The sequence below is a fragment of the Archocentrus centrarchus genome, chromosome 24 (genome assembly GCF_007364275.1).
Source record: "Archocentrus centrarchus isolate MPI-CPG fArcCen1 chromosome 24, fArcCen1, whole genome shotgun sequence".
In the NCBI taxonomy this organism is placed as follows: domain Eukaryota; kingdom Metazoa; phylum Chordata; class Actinopteri; order Cichliformes; family Cichlidae; genus Archocentrus; species Archocentrus centrarchus.
Genome location: NC_044369.1, coordinates 15,302,021 through 15,319,206, shown reverse-complemented (window position 1 = coordinate 15,319,206; position 17,186 = coordinate 15,302,021). Strand labels below are relative to the sequence as shown.

Genomic DNA, 17,186 nt, shown 5'->3' with positions numbered 1-17,186 from the left:
TGTTTTGCTAGTGAAGAGCTGCATTTTCATTTTTACCAATGCATCACTAACACACTGCACTGGATATGGAGAAATAACATAGCAGGAGGCCAAATGACAGAAATGAAACTTAATTAGTTGAATAAAGCATCAATTCATCAAGTCATAAAAAGGACAGGATATTTTCCTTTAAGTGGCAGGCAACAAGCCTGAAAAACATATCAAGAACGCTGTTGTGATTGTTGACCATTTTCAGCTCAATATTAGCAACACTGAGGATAAGTAAGGATAAAGCGAGACACTCCACAACAAGAGCATGTCGCTCTGTCATTAAGCCCAGTGTTTTACAAAGCCGCGGTGGTTGTTAAGGAAAGGAAAGGCAGCGGTGTCTGACTTCTTTTGATAGATTCCTATCAGCCATTTGTGGTTTCCAGTCAACAGTCAGCACATCCAGCAGGCTAACAAGCTGCTCTTATCAGGAAAAAATCTGAACACCATCCTTCCTCTTTCACGTGCACACATGCACGCAGGCGCACACATTTGAGACCTGTGTGTGGTTTGTGCAGTCCTTTGGCTTGTCATGACACGTGCCATTAACTTATATCCCAATAGAACTGGCTGTTGCCTTGGAAACGCCTTCCAGTCACATCATGGTGACTTCACTCATGCATGGATTCATAAACACGCTGAGCTATAGGTGCCCCCATTGCAGCATGGACCTCAATATTTTTTATGCAGCTATTTCACATAGTTGCAACTTTGACAGGAAAAAAAAAGAAAAAAAGACTGACACTGCTGAAAATACCGTGTCTTCTGTTTCGATCATGTTGTGTTTGAATTGGGCCCTCTTGGCCAGCATCTTAGGAGACAGATGGGGCCTTATTGTTTGCAGTTAGAATCTCTTGTGTGTGCATGTGTGTGTGAGAGGCGAGCTTCCTGGACAATATCCTAGATATGAGATTTGTGTTTGATGTCTAGTTGGGAAGAGCAGAGGGAGCATGCTGAGCACCATATGACACTTTCTTCCTAAGATGGAGCTGAAAAAAACAGGCAGACTGACAGTCAGACAGACACAGGGAGGCAGCAGTTTCCACTCTTGGCTAGTTCTCATTTTCTTTCTTCCCTTTTTGTCTTTTTGTCTGCTTGTGTCTTTCATGTAAATTATTATGTTACAGAAATTGAAAAAGATGGCAAGGGGGTGCGTATCTTAGCTATATGTCATACACTACTGGGCAAACGTCTTGAGTCACCCCTCATTTCTTCTATTCTCTGTCAAGATGATACCACACTGCTTCAATAATGTAGAGGTCCCGATTCTGGGGAGGTCAACAGATGACTGATAGGGTCCCATTGTGTGTTTTCTATCCAGGTATGCGGTTACTGCATTGGTAGTGCGTTTGGGATCAAAAGCCATCTTTTTGAGAATGGCTTTTTCACAAGCACCGTTCTACTGACACAGTTCTAATGAGGCTTTGGTGAACAGTAGATGGATCAACTGAAGGTTCAGATGCATCGCTCAGGTTCTGCCTTCATCTGTCTGCCTTCATCTGCCTGCCTTCATCTGCCTGCCTTCATCTGCCTGCCCCTTCTTTTGTTCTCCACTTGCACAGTTTCCACAGTTCTTTTTTAAGGACACACTGCACATCATGCTGAGATATGCCAAGTATTTAGTTAATAGCTCTTTGGGAATCAGCTTGTTGGTGTAAAAATGCTATTTTATGTCTGTCAGACAATACTAACTTTGACATTTTTGATAGATTCAGCTAATGAAATAGAAAGACTTTGCAATTCTGCAACAGGCTGCTAGTAACAAAGTGCTTAAAACAATTTAAGATTGTTTCTTTGCTAAGCTGCCTGTTGCATATGTGCAGACGCAGCTCTGGTTCATCCCTTGAGTTAGGTGTCTTTTTTATGCTGAAATGATTCACTGTTACAGAGTGAAAGACTTACAGGCAGAAATATCCTGTCCAAACACCGTTTTAAAGGAGTCTTGAAGCAACTGTGGGCTCTTTAAATGATCGTTCCTAAGGTTCATTGGCCTTCTCTGTTGCTTTTGTGGCTAAGTGGTATCTGTTGTCTTTGCAACCAGATGCATTTAAGCATGATGTTACTGAAATTTCAGCTTCATTAACAAGCCTGAGGCTTTCTTGCTGACACTCTAAGCACTGTTAGCTTGAAAGCAGCATTCATTCATTGTGCATGTGTTTATAGATGGGCACTGAAGGTGAGTAGCAAAATTTGGGAGTGAGGGTGTCCAGTTTCAGAGGTCAATGCACTTATTCATATCAGCTTGGATGGAGGCTGAGAACTTTCTGGAATGTTCCAGACAAGTCTGAAGGCAGTATTGTGCGCTCAAGACGATGGACTTGACAGTCTGACACTGAACCCCCCCCCCCAAAGTGGGTGTCTTTGTGTGATGGCAGCTAGCTCACACAGCAGACTCACTGTAATACAAAGTGCACTGAGTAGCTTGTGATTTTCCTCCAGCAACATGTGGTTTGAGGTTGGGTTTGTACAGAGTAGCACATTTACAAGTTGAGATTCAAGGCTCCCAGCTGTTATCTCAAAAGTCTGACAACTAAAAAGAGTATAAATATATTCTTGGCTCCACCACGACTATGTGTTCTTAGTGTTTCTCATGGTTAACACCCCCCCTAAAAAAGTTCTTGGTCATGAAAATGAAATAGTCATATTTCTGTAAACTTTGAAGAAAATGGATGATTGATTATCTGAAAGGTCCCTTTGTGCTCTCCCCTACATAACTTGGCACGACCCCCCCGGCAGCTTGTTTTCTTTTGGTTGGACTTGGATACTAATCTCATACAGAGAAAATAAAGCTAAGTGCCTGTCTAGAGCTGTTTATTTCTCCAGGGTAGATGGTAATATCTGCATAATATCCACTGCAATGTCACTGCAGTGAAATGATCCAAACGTTTAGAAAATCAAATGGTCTGTATGTCTAAACATGTTTACTGCCTTTTTCTGATTTCTTCTGCCTGCAGTTACTGCATACCTGGCTATGCAGCCTGCTTGTGAGGTGCTTGTGATCCTGCTGTAAAAGTGGATAACCCTGCTCCTGCTGTTGCCTAAGAACGATCATTTACAGGAAGCAGGTTTTGCACTCAATGTGGCCAATGCAATCCTAAAACACTATACTAGCATGCTTGCAAGTTTCATCTGTTTGACAGCAAATCCTGCATGCTTTCTGTGGAGTTTATTGTTTGGAGCCATTTGTTTGCATTCATTTGCCTTGGCTTCACAATCTTGCCTGACTTGCGTGATTCAGATGCGTTCACGGGTTACTGAATGTAAACTGATGGAAAAACATGCCAGTTTGATCCATTTGTAATTAAATCCACAGTATACTAAAGTGTGCAAAATGGGAAGGGGTCTGGTTGCTTTGTGGAGTGACTCTAGGTGAAAATAGTGTGTGCATAACCTTTATTCGCTGCATTATTTATGCACAGTTCGTGTGCAGAATCGTGTGGCAAATGTGTTATTTTTAAAAGTGATGCAGACTCGATGCTCACTTTAATGGAGTACACTGTGATGTAATGCAATGGAGTTTGTAGCAAACGCGCTAAAAACATACCAAGCATGACCGGTATGGTCCTTTAAACCTTCTTAGACTGTGCAGGCTTTGCACACCGGCTTTGCAATGCTTTTGTCTATATTTCTATTTATTTCTGGTGGGTGTACCAGACTAGCTCTGTATTTACATTTCAGTCGCTTGAGTGACTGAAGACAGAAATAAACCTCTCTTACTAAAGAGAAGAAAATATACAGTGACTAAGCAAATTTTTTTAAGCTCCTGTGTTACAAATTCAGTCTTTAAATGGCTGGTTTTGTGGAGTTCACATCGGGTTATAAATAGTTCAACTGCAGCATACATTGTTGCTAATGGATATGGAATTTTTAGCTCAAGACCAGGCAGGTGATGTACCAGCACTTGAGTTCTTGTGACTCCCTGGTTCCCCAGAAGTCTCAGCTGGTGCTTAAGGGTGGCTGTGACCTGACTCGAGTCACACCTTTGGGATTACAGAAGTCAACCTCTCTCTTTCTTTTCAACAGTCCCTTTCCTCATTCTCTTGTTGCTGAGCCAGGTCTTTTGGTTTTCCGAGACACGAGGAGGGTCATCGGGTTTCTGCTTTAGAAATTCTGGCGGGGCCTGATACTGCCTGGCAGAGGTTAGAGCAGGACTGCATTTTCTGTTCTCGCTTTATCCTAAAACTGAAATAATCAATGCTGAAGAACATGGTCTTTATTGACAATGGAGCTGTCACCCATTTGAACAAAAGTAATTAAAAATTGCTTTGCAAATAGATGAATTTGTGTCTCAGCTAATTAAAAGAATCATTTGAATAAAACTGGAGACTCTTTGGCTTGTTGGTTATTCTTTAAATATTCTAATCAAAAGTTTTAAAGCCTAATAGTGTTTATTCTATCCCCACAGGCAACATACAAGCTTCTAGTTTGTATTTTTGATCATCTTTCATTAATGGTTTTAGTGGTTTGAATTACTCGTGCCAGAAAAGACTGATATGTTTATCACTGTTTATTGTCTCTTGCATTTGTAAATGGATTCATTTTGACTCTAGGCTGCAGACAATAGGAATTAGAATTTGGAGAATTTGTCTGTTGTTTTCAGTTGAGAGTTTGAGCAGTCCCCTAATATAAAAATAGATAAAAGACAGATGCATTGGTAATATAATCTGTCACTGGATGATAATTTTTGCTGGATGTTATTGTATTTCATAGTATAAAGTCTTCTAAAATGAAAAGCGAATCCATGGTGTTCGCTCATGATCTACTGTATTTACAGCCTGCCTGTGGGCTTTGAGGTTCAGTGTGTTTGACATGTGAATGGCAGCTGGCTTATCTACGAGCAGCGGCTGAATGATGCCGCCACAGAATTCCCGTATAAAAGCTTTACAGTTCCCACACTCTCAAAATACATTCACACTGTGAAATGGGACAAAGCGGGTAGGGAACGGAGACCTGAGAAGATGGATATGAAGTGACTTCCTGTACTTGTGGCAATTTATGATGTATAGTCTGTTTCTATATGATTTTTGAGATGTTTTTGACTTCTTTCAATGTTAGGTGATGGTGAGAGTTGCACTACAGAGAGTAATAACAATTAATAATCGCTTTTTGTTTTGACAGGAAGCATTTGGACTGAGTAGAAAGTATGGGCTTAAATCAATGAAAGTTGCTCTAAGCACAGATTTCTTCCCCTCGCCGCATAGCAAAGTTGTTGACTGAAACTGCTTCATTGTATCAAGAGTTATGAATATGATGCGTCCTGTTGTTGCCACTGAGCTTAAAGGCTTTCTAAGCAGAGTGCAGACGACCAAAAATAATGGCAAGTATACACTTTGTATTTGTATAAATTCTATTTAATTATCCATTTTCCTCAGTATGAAGTGTCTTAATGTGACACAACTGAAAACTTGATATTGTCAGTGTGACTGTATTAACATTTCTATATAACATACAAACATATTTTTATGCTTGTACACTTTCACTAATAAAAAAAAAAGATTCACCACAACATCACTCCTTGGCAGGAAGAATCCTGAGATGGGCAGACAGTCTACATTTATCATTGTACTGTTGACTATACTGTACATTTATTTATGTACAGCAAAGACAGAATTAACACGTTGTTCACTAGTAGTGCGCCTGAGCTGTTACATGCAAAGACAGAATGCTTGTGTGGTGTCTATCAAAAGAAAAAATCACACATTCATGTGTTTCATCTTCTGGATTTAACATATGCAGATATTGTGGAAAACAAAAGCCAAACAGCCCACCCTCATTTTTGCAGGTACTTACAGAAGGCCTTAGGCTGACACTGAGTAACAGGATGAGTATGCACTGGGCAGGTCAAAAGTCTAATATGGGCCAACACAGAGGCATAGATAAACATTGACACTGACATCCACAACTGTGGACAAAAGCATTGGGCCACGCATGTTAATCTTCAGGTGTTTTCAGTCCCATTGCCACAGATTTATAAAATCAAGCACCTAGCCATGCATTCTGCCTTTACAAACATTTGTAAAGTCATTCTCAAGCTTGAGCATGGCGCTGTAATGGGATGCCACCATTGCAACAAGTCAGTTTGTGAAATTTCTTCCCTCCTAAATATTCCCATTGTAAGTGGTGTTACAAAATGGCAAGCTTTTAGGAATCTCAGCACTTCCTCTGGCATCAACATCAGCACAAAACTGTGCCCGGGAAGTTCATGGCCTTGGCTTTCATGGCTGAACAGCTCCTGTATGTGTAATGTGTGATCCAGTACTTTTGTCCATATAGTGTATGACATTATATCATCATACTACCCCCTCATTCTGCCAGTTACAGAATAAAACTGGGATGGTGGCCACAGTCACCATTACACCTGTTACACCTGTTGTCCAGAGCTGTGTAATTGTACACGTTTTGTCAGAAACCTTCCAACCTAATTATGATAACACTATACATTGTTGAGTGGCAGCAGAATCAGCATAGGAACAATAGTTGCTTAAATTAGCATATATAATATGGTGACTTCTCGTGACTTTGCAAGCCGCCAGCATTTCAGCTTGAGAGATGGAAGTGCGTTGGAGTGTGTAGGTTATGCATTTTGTATGTGCGTCATTGTGAGAAAAGGCCAGCAGTCTGTTTATTGCTGTTAAAGTCAGGAGGCTGAGTCATCAGAGCCTGTCGTGTTTGCTTTCCTCTTTCATTCTCTCTTTAGCCCTTTTCAAGACATGGGATACGTAACATTGCTATCTCCGTAAGTGTGTTAAAGTGACAGCACTCTGCCATTCAGACACTGGTTTTCTGTGCTTCTCTCTCCAACCCTGCTGCTGCTGTTGTTTTTGTCCAACACATTTTTATGTCTCTCTATAATTTACCAACTCACCCCTCTACTCTTTTCCCAGTGGGGAAGAAAGCCTGCACAAGGAAAATGATTTAAGAAGATGCACATGCGGGTTTTTTAATGTGGATGTCTGACGGCCAAGAGATTACATTTCCTTTAGATTGGTTATAAAACAGACCCAGGGGCTCTCTCTCTCATCCACACTCATACATGCACAGTTTATTAAGGGAGACAGAATTTGTCATCAACAGTCTGTTATTCAAGTAAGCAACCTTTCCTACCACCCCCCACCCCCCTTGAATGAGCTTTAAAACGAGATTTGCCTTTTCTAATGACTCCTTGCTTCATCTTGCTCAGAAAATGCCTCAAAGCTGAAAATCTTTAACTTCTGGCATTTTCAAAGTGTAGCAAAGATGACAGATCAGCGAGTGCTGTGTTTATGAAGCGGTGACACTTAAGTTGTTGGTATGCAGTAAAAATGTCATCGGCTACGCAGCTAATGTGAAAGTGAAAACATTCTGTATTGATTTGCCCAGACAGCTTTATACAGATATTTCCATATATCTGTATATCATTTAGCCCTAATTGCTAAATGCAGACTTTATTTCGTTCTTCATTCATCTTATTTTAAATATAAAATCCTCACCAATTCAACTTTGCAAAGCAGCTCCTAAAAAAAACTGCCAGATCTTATGTATTTTTGATTATCTGGATGACACCTTGTTTGTCCATCCATCCATTTTCTTTACTGCTTGTCCAATTCAGTGTCACAGCAGGGGGCTGGAGTCTATCCAGGCAGGTGATGTCTGTTCAGTTCACTAGTTAACCTAACGTGCATGTCTTTGGACAACAAGATGAAGCCAGAGTACTTTAAGAGAACTGGGGCATCCACCCCAGCTGGCCCGGTGGATTTGAACCCAGGACTTTCTTTCTGTGAGGTAACGATGTTAACCACTGCACCCCTGTGCAGCCTGTAGCATTTTCAGCAGCTCTTTAACAGATTTTATAATTTGAGCATAACTCCTAACACTCAGTCTAGCTTTATCATAGTTCCTCTCCTCAGAATGAGTTTCATTACTGCAGCGTTAATTTACAGCTCTGAATACTGTCTCAAATACATGCTATTAATCGTCTGGTCACGACCGTTTGGTTTCATAAGTTGCCTGTGAGATGGATGTGGTCACGTCCCCGTCTTTTATGTAATTCTTGAAGATCATCCAGTCATATAAAGAAGTATAAGAGTGCAATTATCTTTACTATAGATGTAATTATTACTTTTATAGAACATTAAACAGGTTTTACTTTTATTAACAGCAGCTCACAAGCAGATAAAAGTGAGAATGAAACCAGTTCTGTTTCCGGTAAGTGTAAAGCTTAGATATTTGCATAATACTTATATGTTGATACTCTAAACAGTTATTTTGCAGTCATCATAATCAACACCAAAACTGGATAACAGACAATAAAAATATGAAAAGGTTATATTAAGGTTACATTAGGTTTTAAAATGTAATTTTCCTCTGTGCTTCTAGGAAACATCAGCCTGTGCTTTTCATCCTGCCCTCCAATAATTGAGCTTCCACAGGAGAATTTCCTTAAGTTCTTCCATTGCTATTCATCAAGGTCGCTGGAGAAGTCCTTGTCATCTTCCTTGCAGAACAGCAGCCTGCAGCTTTCCAGCCCATTATTTTTATCTGTGATGCATGAATATGTTCAGGGGGGAGAAGAAAGCAGCGTGCGAGCAAGGGGAGCGAGAGAGAGAAGTTAAAGAAAAGGAGAGAACGTAAGAGAACGATGGGTTTAGAAGTGGGAGGTGAGTCTGAAGTTTTAAAGTGATTCAGACAGCAGAGATGAGAAAGCAAAACGAGGATGAGAGGGACAAGGTAACATGACAGAGCAAAGGAGTTAGCGCGCATCTTTGAGATGAGAGCTGAAAGGGAGAAAAATGGGGAGTAGGTAGGGAGGAGGAGAGAGAGCCAAATAGCAGCAGCACATGACACAGAAATTTTTATCGGGGCACCTCCAGGGCATCTTAAGAGACAAATTCTATGTTAAAAATTAGGCGGCGTGAGCATATGGTGCTATGTAATATTGATGGTGCACAAGTGCCTATCTCAAGGCATGTGATGATAGCCCTGCAGTGATTTTCATGGCATTTAAAACTCTTGCGCTGGTCCTCCTTTGTCTCTAGTTTAGGTCATTAAAGATTTAAAGACAAAGGCGAAGAAGCATTTATTACCCCAAAGTAACAGAATGGGGAACTAAAGTGGAGAGGAAGAAGCTCATTGAGGGCAAGAACAGTGAATACCTGTGTGTGTGCGCATGTGTGTGTGTGTGTGTGTGTGTGTGTGTGTGGGAAGGTTGACAGAAATTGGCAGTGAAAGGGGAACAAAAGGAAGAATGATGGATGGGAAGATCAAATGACAACATGAAGGCAGCAGTGAAGAGCAGAGATGAATCAAAGAGGAATGCATGAAATGCATTAAGAGACAGCAAAAGGGAGGGAAGTGGAGGGTTGTTAAGCTGCTGCGCTAGCACACCCTTTATGGGTCACGGGGTCAAGCTTCTGGAGTTTATGCATGTGTGTGTTTGAGTGTGTGAAAAGCCATGTTTGCTCCAAAAGACACAACATGAACTGTCCTTTGTTAGACTTGACTGTATTAGATTTACAGCTGATGCATTAGGAGAGTGTTTCATTTGTATTTGTGTGTTAGGCCTACACCCGCTAACTTGTCCCAAAACAATAAATGCCGGCAGTCCTGTAGTGCCAGAAGTCTGAGTGGCAAACCCAAACCCCCTTCTTTGACGTCAAAGCATTTCTGGGGCACTTGTTGAACATGCATTGATTCTGCTGCCTGTTCTTCCATCATCATCCTCCTGGGATTTACTGAGCTTTAATTCAATGCTCCCGAGTTTCTCTGTCTTCCGCACCACTGATCTAGGATCAGGTAATCTTACAACAATCTTAAACACAACAATTAGGAGCCAAGAGGTCAGCGGTATATTAAACATACCTTTCTGTGTAGTCGAAGAGAAGGGCAGCATTGTGGTGAGGGGCCTTCTCTGTCTTCCTCCGTCTTCCTAACCAGACTGTCCTTCTTCAGTTTGCGAACATAAGAAATTCTCCTTTTAACGCTTCTGCCCAGCTCCTCTGCTTCTTCTGCAGAGGCCTGTTTCATTCTGCTCTGTTGACCCCATTTCTGATTAGATTTGGTTGGACCTCCTAAAGCCAAGGGTGCTGAGGTACCCTGCCAACCTCTCTCCAGGTAAATATGAATGCACACACACACTGCAGTGAGCAGAATGCCCAAACGCAGCAGCAATCCCAGAGTGAGTCGCTCTCTGCCCATGTCCATCCACTGTTTTGTCCTCCTTGTCTCTCTGGCTCACCTTAGTCCAGTGCCTCAACTCAGAGTTTCAGTTTGATTGCTTCTTCTATCCCATTTTGACTCTCTTTGTGGTCAAGGAGCTCTTCTCTTCTCTTCTCTTCTCTTCTCTTCTCTTCTCTTCTCTTCTCTTCTCTTCTTCTCTTCTCTTCTCTTCTCTTCTCTTCTCTTCCTTCTCTTCTCTTCTCTTCTCTTCTCTTCTCTTCTCTTCTCTTCTCTTCTCTTCTCTTCTCTTCTCTTCTCCAGACGTTTGTTTCAAGGCTAGAATCCACCACTAGACCAACACCGGTAAGTTAATGAAAGGCAAACAATTCAAGAACACCTTTGCTCATCAACCAACACATACACATGCACATGCACATTTGTGCGCCCTAGCCTGCATGACTGTGTGCATGTTACTGCTGAGGGCTCTGCAAACTGAGTCTGCGCCACCCTTTTGAAAACTTTGGAAAACTCCCTCCTCACACTTGTAAGTCTCTCTCTCTCGCTCTCTTTTTTTTAACCTAAACACACACGCCCCCTTAATTTGCTTTCTTTTTCTTTCGGTGAGGCTCACATCACACACACACACACACACACACACACACACACACACACACACACACACACACACACACACACACACACACACACACACACACACACACACACACACACCAATCTGTTGCTCTGCCCCCTCCTTGGTGCTGCTTCTCCCACCCAGCAGAATCTCGTGTTACTGTGTAACTCCGGTTATGGGCTGGGTCTCCTGCTCCATAACGGGGCCATGCAGGTCTTCCTCTCAGCATCTGTTGGCTCTCTCTGGATACAACGGCCACATTCATGCACAAATGAAAGTTTAAGGGCGTATGAATGCAAACATTCATACGCAAACATTTTGTCGGAAGCTTTCATTTCTAATAATCTTTTTCTTTTTCTATTTAAAGTACTTCTTATCTGCAGTATCAAAGAAAAAACATCACATATTGTTCTTTAATTTTATTTGTGTATGCTATGGTGTTTCTTTAAGTGCTATAAAAATTCCTCAATGATTTTTTTCTGTTATAGCAAGAAGAGCAACTCTCCTTTAAGTATAAGCAATCCTCTAAATACCAGCTTTGGCACAGTGGGCAATTACAGTGAATCAAATAAATTCTATCTGGAGAACCAGAGACGATGAAGGATGCCAGTTACAATAACACAATCTCTGCTGCCACCTTGTGGTTAATTCACAATAGCTGCATATGGCATTGATTACAACACAATATGAGTATGTAAAAGTCTTGTGATTTGGTCATCCAGCATGCAGAAATTTTAACATTATGCATTGAAACACAGGTTGGAACACAGGTATTAAACACACAGCAAAACCAATGTTTCTTTTGTGGTTTTTGAGAAACAGAAAAACCTCTCTGCAGACAGTGTTATACATATTGTAATGATTGGTCAAAATCAGTTGCCACATGGAATGCATTTATATCTGGCTGCCACCCCCTTTTTTTTTCTCCTCTCCTCTCCTCCACCAAAACAGGGTCCAGAGAGAGGTCATTTAAACTTTATCTACTTACATCTACTTCTAAAGCAATGTCTCAATGGGAGACTAGTTCTCATAGATGGATGAAACAAAGGCAAAAGTGGCTGCTGGGAAAATTTGATATTGGCAAGGCTTAAAACAACACAATAAGCTCTAAGAGGGAGAGAGTAAATCCAAAAAAAGGCTCATAGTTGCTGTAGAAATGATTAATTATAGATTACAAAAGGAAGATCCAGAAATGAAAATCTCTTTACACATTTAGAAAACCTGTCCAGGTTACTTGCAGGTGGAATTCACTCAATGGTGTTTTGTAAACAGCAGCTGCTCTGATATCTGCAGTGGTGTATGCAGGTTTCATAACACACAATGCAGAAAAACTAGAGCAAACTGGATTAACACAGGCTAATCTGCACTGTAAAATCAATGTGGGTTTTTTGTTTGTGGTCTGGATGAATGTACTGATGTCTGGATGAATGTACTGATGTCTGGATGAATGTACTGAGGTTTTGCACAGTGGGAAGCAGCCAGTTGTGTCAGAAAGAGGTGAAGGCTACTGTGTGTTTACTTTCAACTGGGGTCCAAAATGCCCCCCCACCCACACATATATACACATATACATATGTGTGTGCGTGTGTGTGTAAAGCAGTTAAAGTTAGCAACATTTCATACACTGGATTAAACTCCACTGATCACCATCAACACTGCACTGGAATAACATAGCCTGAAGGCAAAAGGTTATAATATATAAGCTATACATGTTTTACAGTTTGTAGCTTCCACGCCATATTAACACCACAGCCTCATATGTGGTGACAGGACTTTCTGATTTACAGCCATCTGTTTGTGTCATAACTTTGTCTCCTTTTATGTAAGACAATCACATTTGTAAAGAGCAGTTGGCATAAATGTAACATGCAGCCTTGCTAATAATGTGTCAATTACTTGTTAATGTTTAAATGTTAAACCTGATGATTTTCGAAGCAGAGCTGCTGGTAATTTCACGGTAACACGCTGTTATACAAATTGCCACAGTCAGCATGTACAAGGTATTTCAATTATCCTTCCTCCTTTTATTTCCCAAATGAGGAGGTGGAGGGAAAACAAGTCAGTGTGATGGCAAAAGCAAACGCTGTTTGCTAACATTAGCCTGCTTCTTAAACCAGGCAAAGACCCCACACTCCCATCCAGCTACAGGCCAATCTCTCTCATTAATGTAGATCTTAAAATAATTTGCAAAGCCCTTGCCCAAAAGATTAGAAAGTATTACTCCATTTATTGTACATCCAGATCAAACAGGCTTTATCAAGGGTCGGCACTCAGCCAATAATACACGTCGACTGATAATATAATAGACTATTGTTCTATTAACAAATTAGAGACGACAATCGTGTCTTTAGATCAGAGAAAGCATTTGATCGGGTAAATTGGAAATTCTTACTAGCAGTTCTGCAAAAATTTTGGATTCGGTTCATCCTTTATAAACTGGATCAGAACACTACACAGCTCTCCGAATGCGCGTGTTAGGACAAATGATCTCATTTCACAAAGTTTCAGTCTGCAGAGGGGGCACTTAGGCAGGGCTGCCCACTCTCTCCCTCTCTTTTTGTAATTTCATTGAGCCGCTAGCAGCAGCAATCCGTCAAAATGCAAATATTAAAGGGATTCAAACTGAAAATATGGACCATAAACTTAGCCTTTATGCTGATGATGTATTACTTTTCCTTGGGAATTCACAAGGCTCTCTTTTGAAGACTATCACACTGATAGATAAGTTCTCATCTATATCTGATTACTCTATCAATTGGAGTAAATCAACAGTTTTTGCCTCTGAATTGTAATTTCCAGAGAACCTCTAGGACCCCACTAAAGTCAGGAAATATTAGATATTTAGGCATAAATTTTTCCGCCAGGCTCTCAGACTTGGTACGATTAATCATATCCCCTTATTAAAAACAATAGAGGATGATCTCACACGTTGGAACAGTTTACCTATATCACTTATGGGGAGAGTTGCTGCCATTAAAATGATGGTTTTAACCAAAAATTAATTATCTATTTTCATTGATCCCTAATAAACCTTCTATTCCTTGGTTCAAGTCACTAGATTCAAACATCTCAAAATTTTTATGGAAAAACAAACCGTCAAGAATAAGCTAAAAACTTTACAAAAGCCAAAACACAGTGGAGGTCTAGAATTACCAAACTTTTATTACTATTTCTTAAGCAGTAGATTGCAGTATATTTCAAAGTGGATCAAATCCAATTCATTAGACAACCCATGGCTGGATCTAGAACAGGCGTTTTGTGGAAAAATAAAAATCTCAGATTTACCTTTCATTAGTTCCAGTAATTAAACATCATAACTGCTATAAAGTCCTTAGTATAATACCTCTCTGACAGCCTGGTGGGAATTTTTAAAAATAACTAAGTCTTCACTCATCCCCTGTAAACTAACACCCATTTGGACAATCCAGATATTTGTCAGAAAAAGAAAATGCTGAATTTTCCGTTATGGCGTGATAAGGGTATAAATAACTTAGAACATATTATCCAAGATGGAAATTTATCACGTTCCAAGAACTTATATCAAAATATAGAATTGGCAACGGTAGATTTCTGGAATATCAACAAGTTAAGTCCGTCCTACAGGGAAGATTTAACCTTAATCAATTGAATCTAGAAATGCCTACTTGGGTAACAGAATTTCTTAACCTCTGTACCCCAAAATTGCTATCAAAATTATATAAATTATTAATAAAAACTGATGATTCAGTTTCCCTCCCAATTACAAAATGGGAGCGTGATCTTTCTGTCAACCTGGATCAAAATTTTATGGACAGAAATATGTTTAAATATCTTCAAAATGACTAAAAGACCCCAAGTACAACTTGTACAATATAAGATTCTCCATAGAACATACTACACTGGACAAAAGGATGTTCCAAATGGCCTTACACACTCAAACATATGCACCCACTGTACAAGCAATTCAGAGGATAATCATCTACAACGCTCTGTGGTCTTGTGTACCAGTTCAAGATTTTGGCAGAGGATTTGTGAAGATCTATCCACATGGTTTAGCTGTCATATCCCAACTTCCCCCAGACTATGCATCTTAGGTGATGTCAGTGAATTAATTATGGAGTTAAATATATCACACATAGTTCTTACTGCCTTGTGCATCGCTAAGAAGATGATCCTCATGAACTGGAAGACAAAAAATAAACTATGTATTACTCAGTACAGAAATTTATTAGTAGATCATGTTAGTTTAGAGAGAATGTCTGCTTCTTCTAAAAACAAATTGGAGGAATTTGACTCTCTTTGGTTCCCACTGCTCAGCTCCATTACTTAGTGGGGGTGGTGGGCTGCGGGCTCTGCTCCTGATGTGCTTTGTGGGGGGGTGGGGGGGGACTCCGGGGGCCTGGGTAGCTGGTAGCCTCCTGGGGCTGGGGTCCTGGGGCGACCTTCTGGTGATGTCTGTGTGCCTGTCCTGGTTGATGGTGGTGGGGGCTTGGATGGTGCTGCCTTCGGTCCTGGGGTGTGGGCGGGGTGCTTGGGGGGTGGTGCCGGCCCTCGGTCGGTTGGCTGGTCTTCCTGTATGGCTTGGGGGCTGGGGTCTGGGGCCCCGGCACTGGGGCCGCGCCGGCTCCCGGTGGGCCCCCCTGGCGCGGGGGGGGCCTCTGCTGTCCCGGCCGCGCCGCCGGGTGGGGTGGGTTGGCCTGACGTCGGGATGTCCGGTCTAACGCTTTTGGGGCCCTGGGGTGCCTGCATTGCAGGGGGGTGGGGTGGGGGATGGGGCCGCGGTGGGGTGGTTGGGGGGGACTGGGCACTGCATTTCCATGCCCAGGCCAGTATGGCCGGTCGCCTGTTTGTGTCTATTGTTGCGTGAATGGGCATCTAGGAGGAGCGGGCCGCCCTCTGCGGGGGGGGCGAGGGCGCCAACCTCGGGTGCTGCAGTGCTCCGGGATGCTGTCACCGCGGCCCCGGGCTCACCTCCCCCTGCCCTGTGCTGGGGTGTGGGAGGTCGGGGTTAAGGTTTAATATTTTTTCCCGAAAATGACATGAATCAAATCCCGGGAAATGACGAGCCATTTCCCGGGAATCCCGGGAAAAAGTTTATTTATTTTTTATTTTAATTAGGCCTTCTGTAGCCTCAGACCCGTCGCTATGGGGCGGGCCCTGGGGGGCCGTGCCCGCCCACTGATACGCTTGGGCCCGCCCTGGCCCGCCAACCAGCCAGATCACTAATCAAGCTAATAATAGTGGTGCCCCCCCTGTTGGATTTCATAAGCCCCCTTAAGAGTGAGATCTGGCGACGGGACTGTGTAAGCCTGTGTCGGCCTTAACCTATTGTGATATTGTAGAGGTAGCTTTCCAGCTATGTCCTGTTATGCCCAGTAGGGGGCAACGTCGGCTTGATTAACGCAATAAAACCTACATCTGGACATTCGAGTGCTCGAGCTATGCGGTGTTGTATCGTTCCTCAACACTCCCTTAACAAATATAATTCGAATATTCCTCCATTGTACATGGAATTATAACAAGCTATTTTACAACTGCTGGTGCAAAACAATACGGTTCATCTCCACAGCATTGATAAAGGCTCAGCCACGCTGTCGTGGCGACATCTGTTGCGCTATATCTCCACCAGTGGAACGCTGTAATAGTCACTGAAAAGTTAACTACCGTACTACACTATAATATGGCATAACACAGGGCCTTGAGTAATGCACTACGACTTGGTCATTGCCATTCTGGCAACAGCAAATTTATAACACCGTGTCTGAGGGTTAAAGTAGGTTCGCTGTGATCGTCTTTTGAAAAACTGGCCGATCCTTATAGCCTAAAAAAATATACATTTTACTCAACTCCATTTTAAAAGCGAAATATGTTAAAGCAATCTATTTCATGATAATTTCTTCACACATTAGGCCCGTATCCTAATTCATGATTGTTAGTAAGCGGCTGCAAACGAGGAAAGAAACACTCGAAGTTAAACAGATATTTCTTTATTGTTCAGGGCAGGCATATTTTATAGGCTATAATGCAATATAACAATATATAATATAAAATTATATAATACAAAATACCTTAGGGTAAACACATTGCCTACGATTTCAACAAATTAAAGAGGAAAAAAGTACAACTGTGTAATACCTCTATTAAAACGCTTGAGATGAAGGCTGAAGCCTTAAACGGAGGCTGAACGTGCCTGAAATGAAGAGTAATGCTTTTCGCATTAAACGAACCCTTCTCTCAATATTTCCTTAAATTTAACATTCTGAAGCTTCTTTTCTTTCTGAAAGTCAAATCGACGCGCGCGACTTTTTCCTTCCCGGTTTCCCGTCTAACGTTTCCCGGGAAACGGGAAATGGTTCTGATCGCATTTCCCGGGAATCCCGGATCCCGGGATTAAACCCTAGTCGGGGTGCCT

General features: G+C 41.7%; 1 protein-coding gene across 1 annotated transcript in view; it reads right to left on the bottom strand.

Moving 5' to 3' along the window:
* The window catches only part of mettl24 (methyltransferase like 24), a 40,602-nt gene extending 29,944 nt beyond the window's left edge, over positions 1 to 10,658 (bottom strand). The window contains exon 1 of the mRNA XM_030720918.1: positions 9,865 to 10,658. Coding sequence (XP_030576778.1) covers positions 9,865 to 10,206 — 342 coding nt within the window. The 5' untranslated portion in view covers positions 10,207 to 10,658. The remainder of the gene's footprint in view (positions 1 to 9,864) is intronic.
* Between the last annotated feature and the right edge of the window lie 6,528 nt (positions 10,659 to 17,186).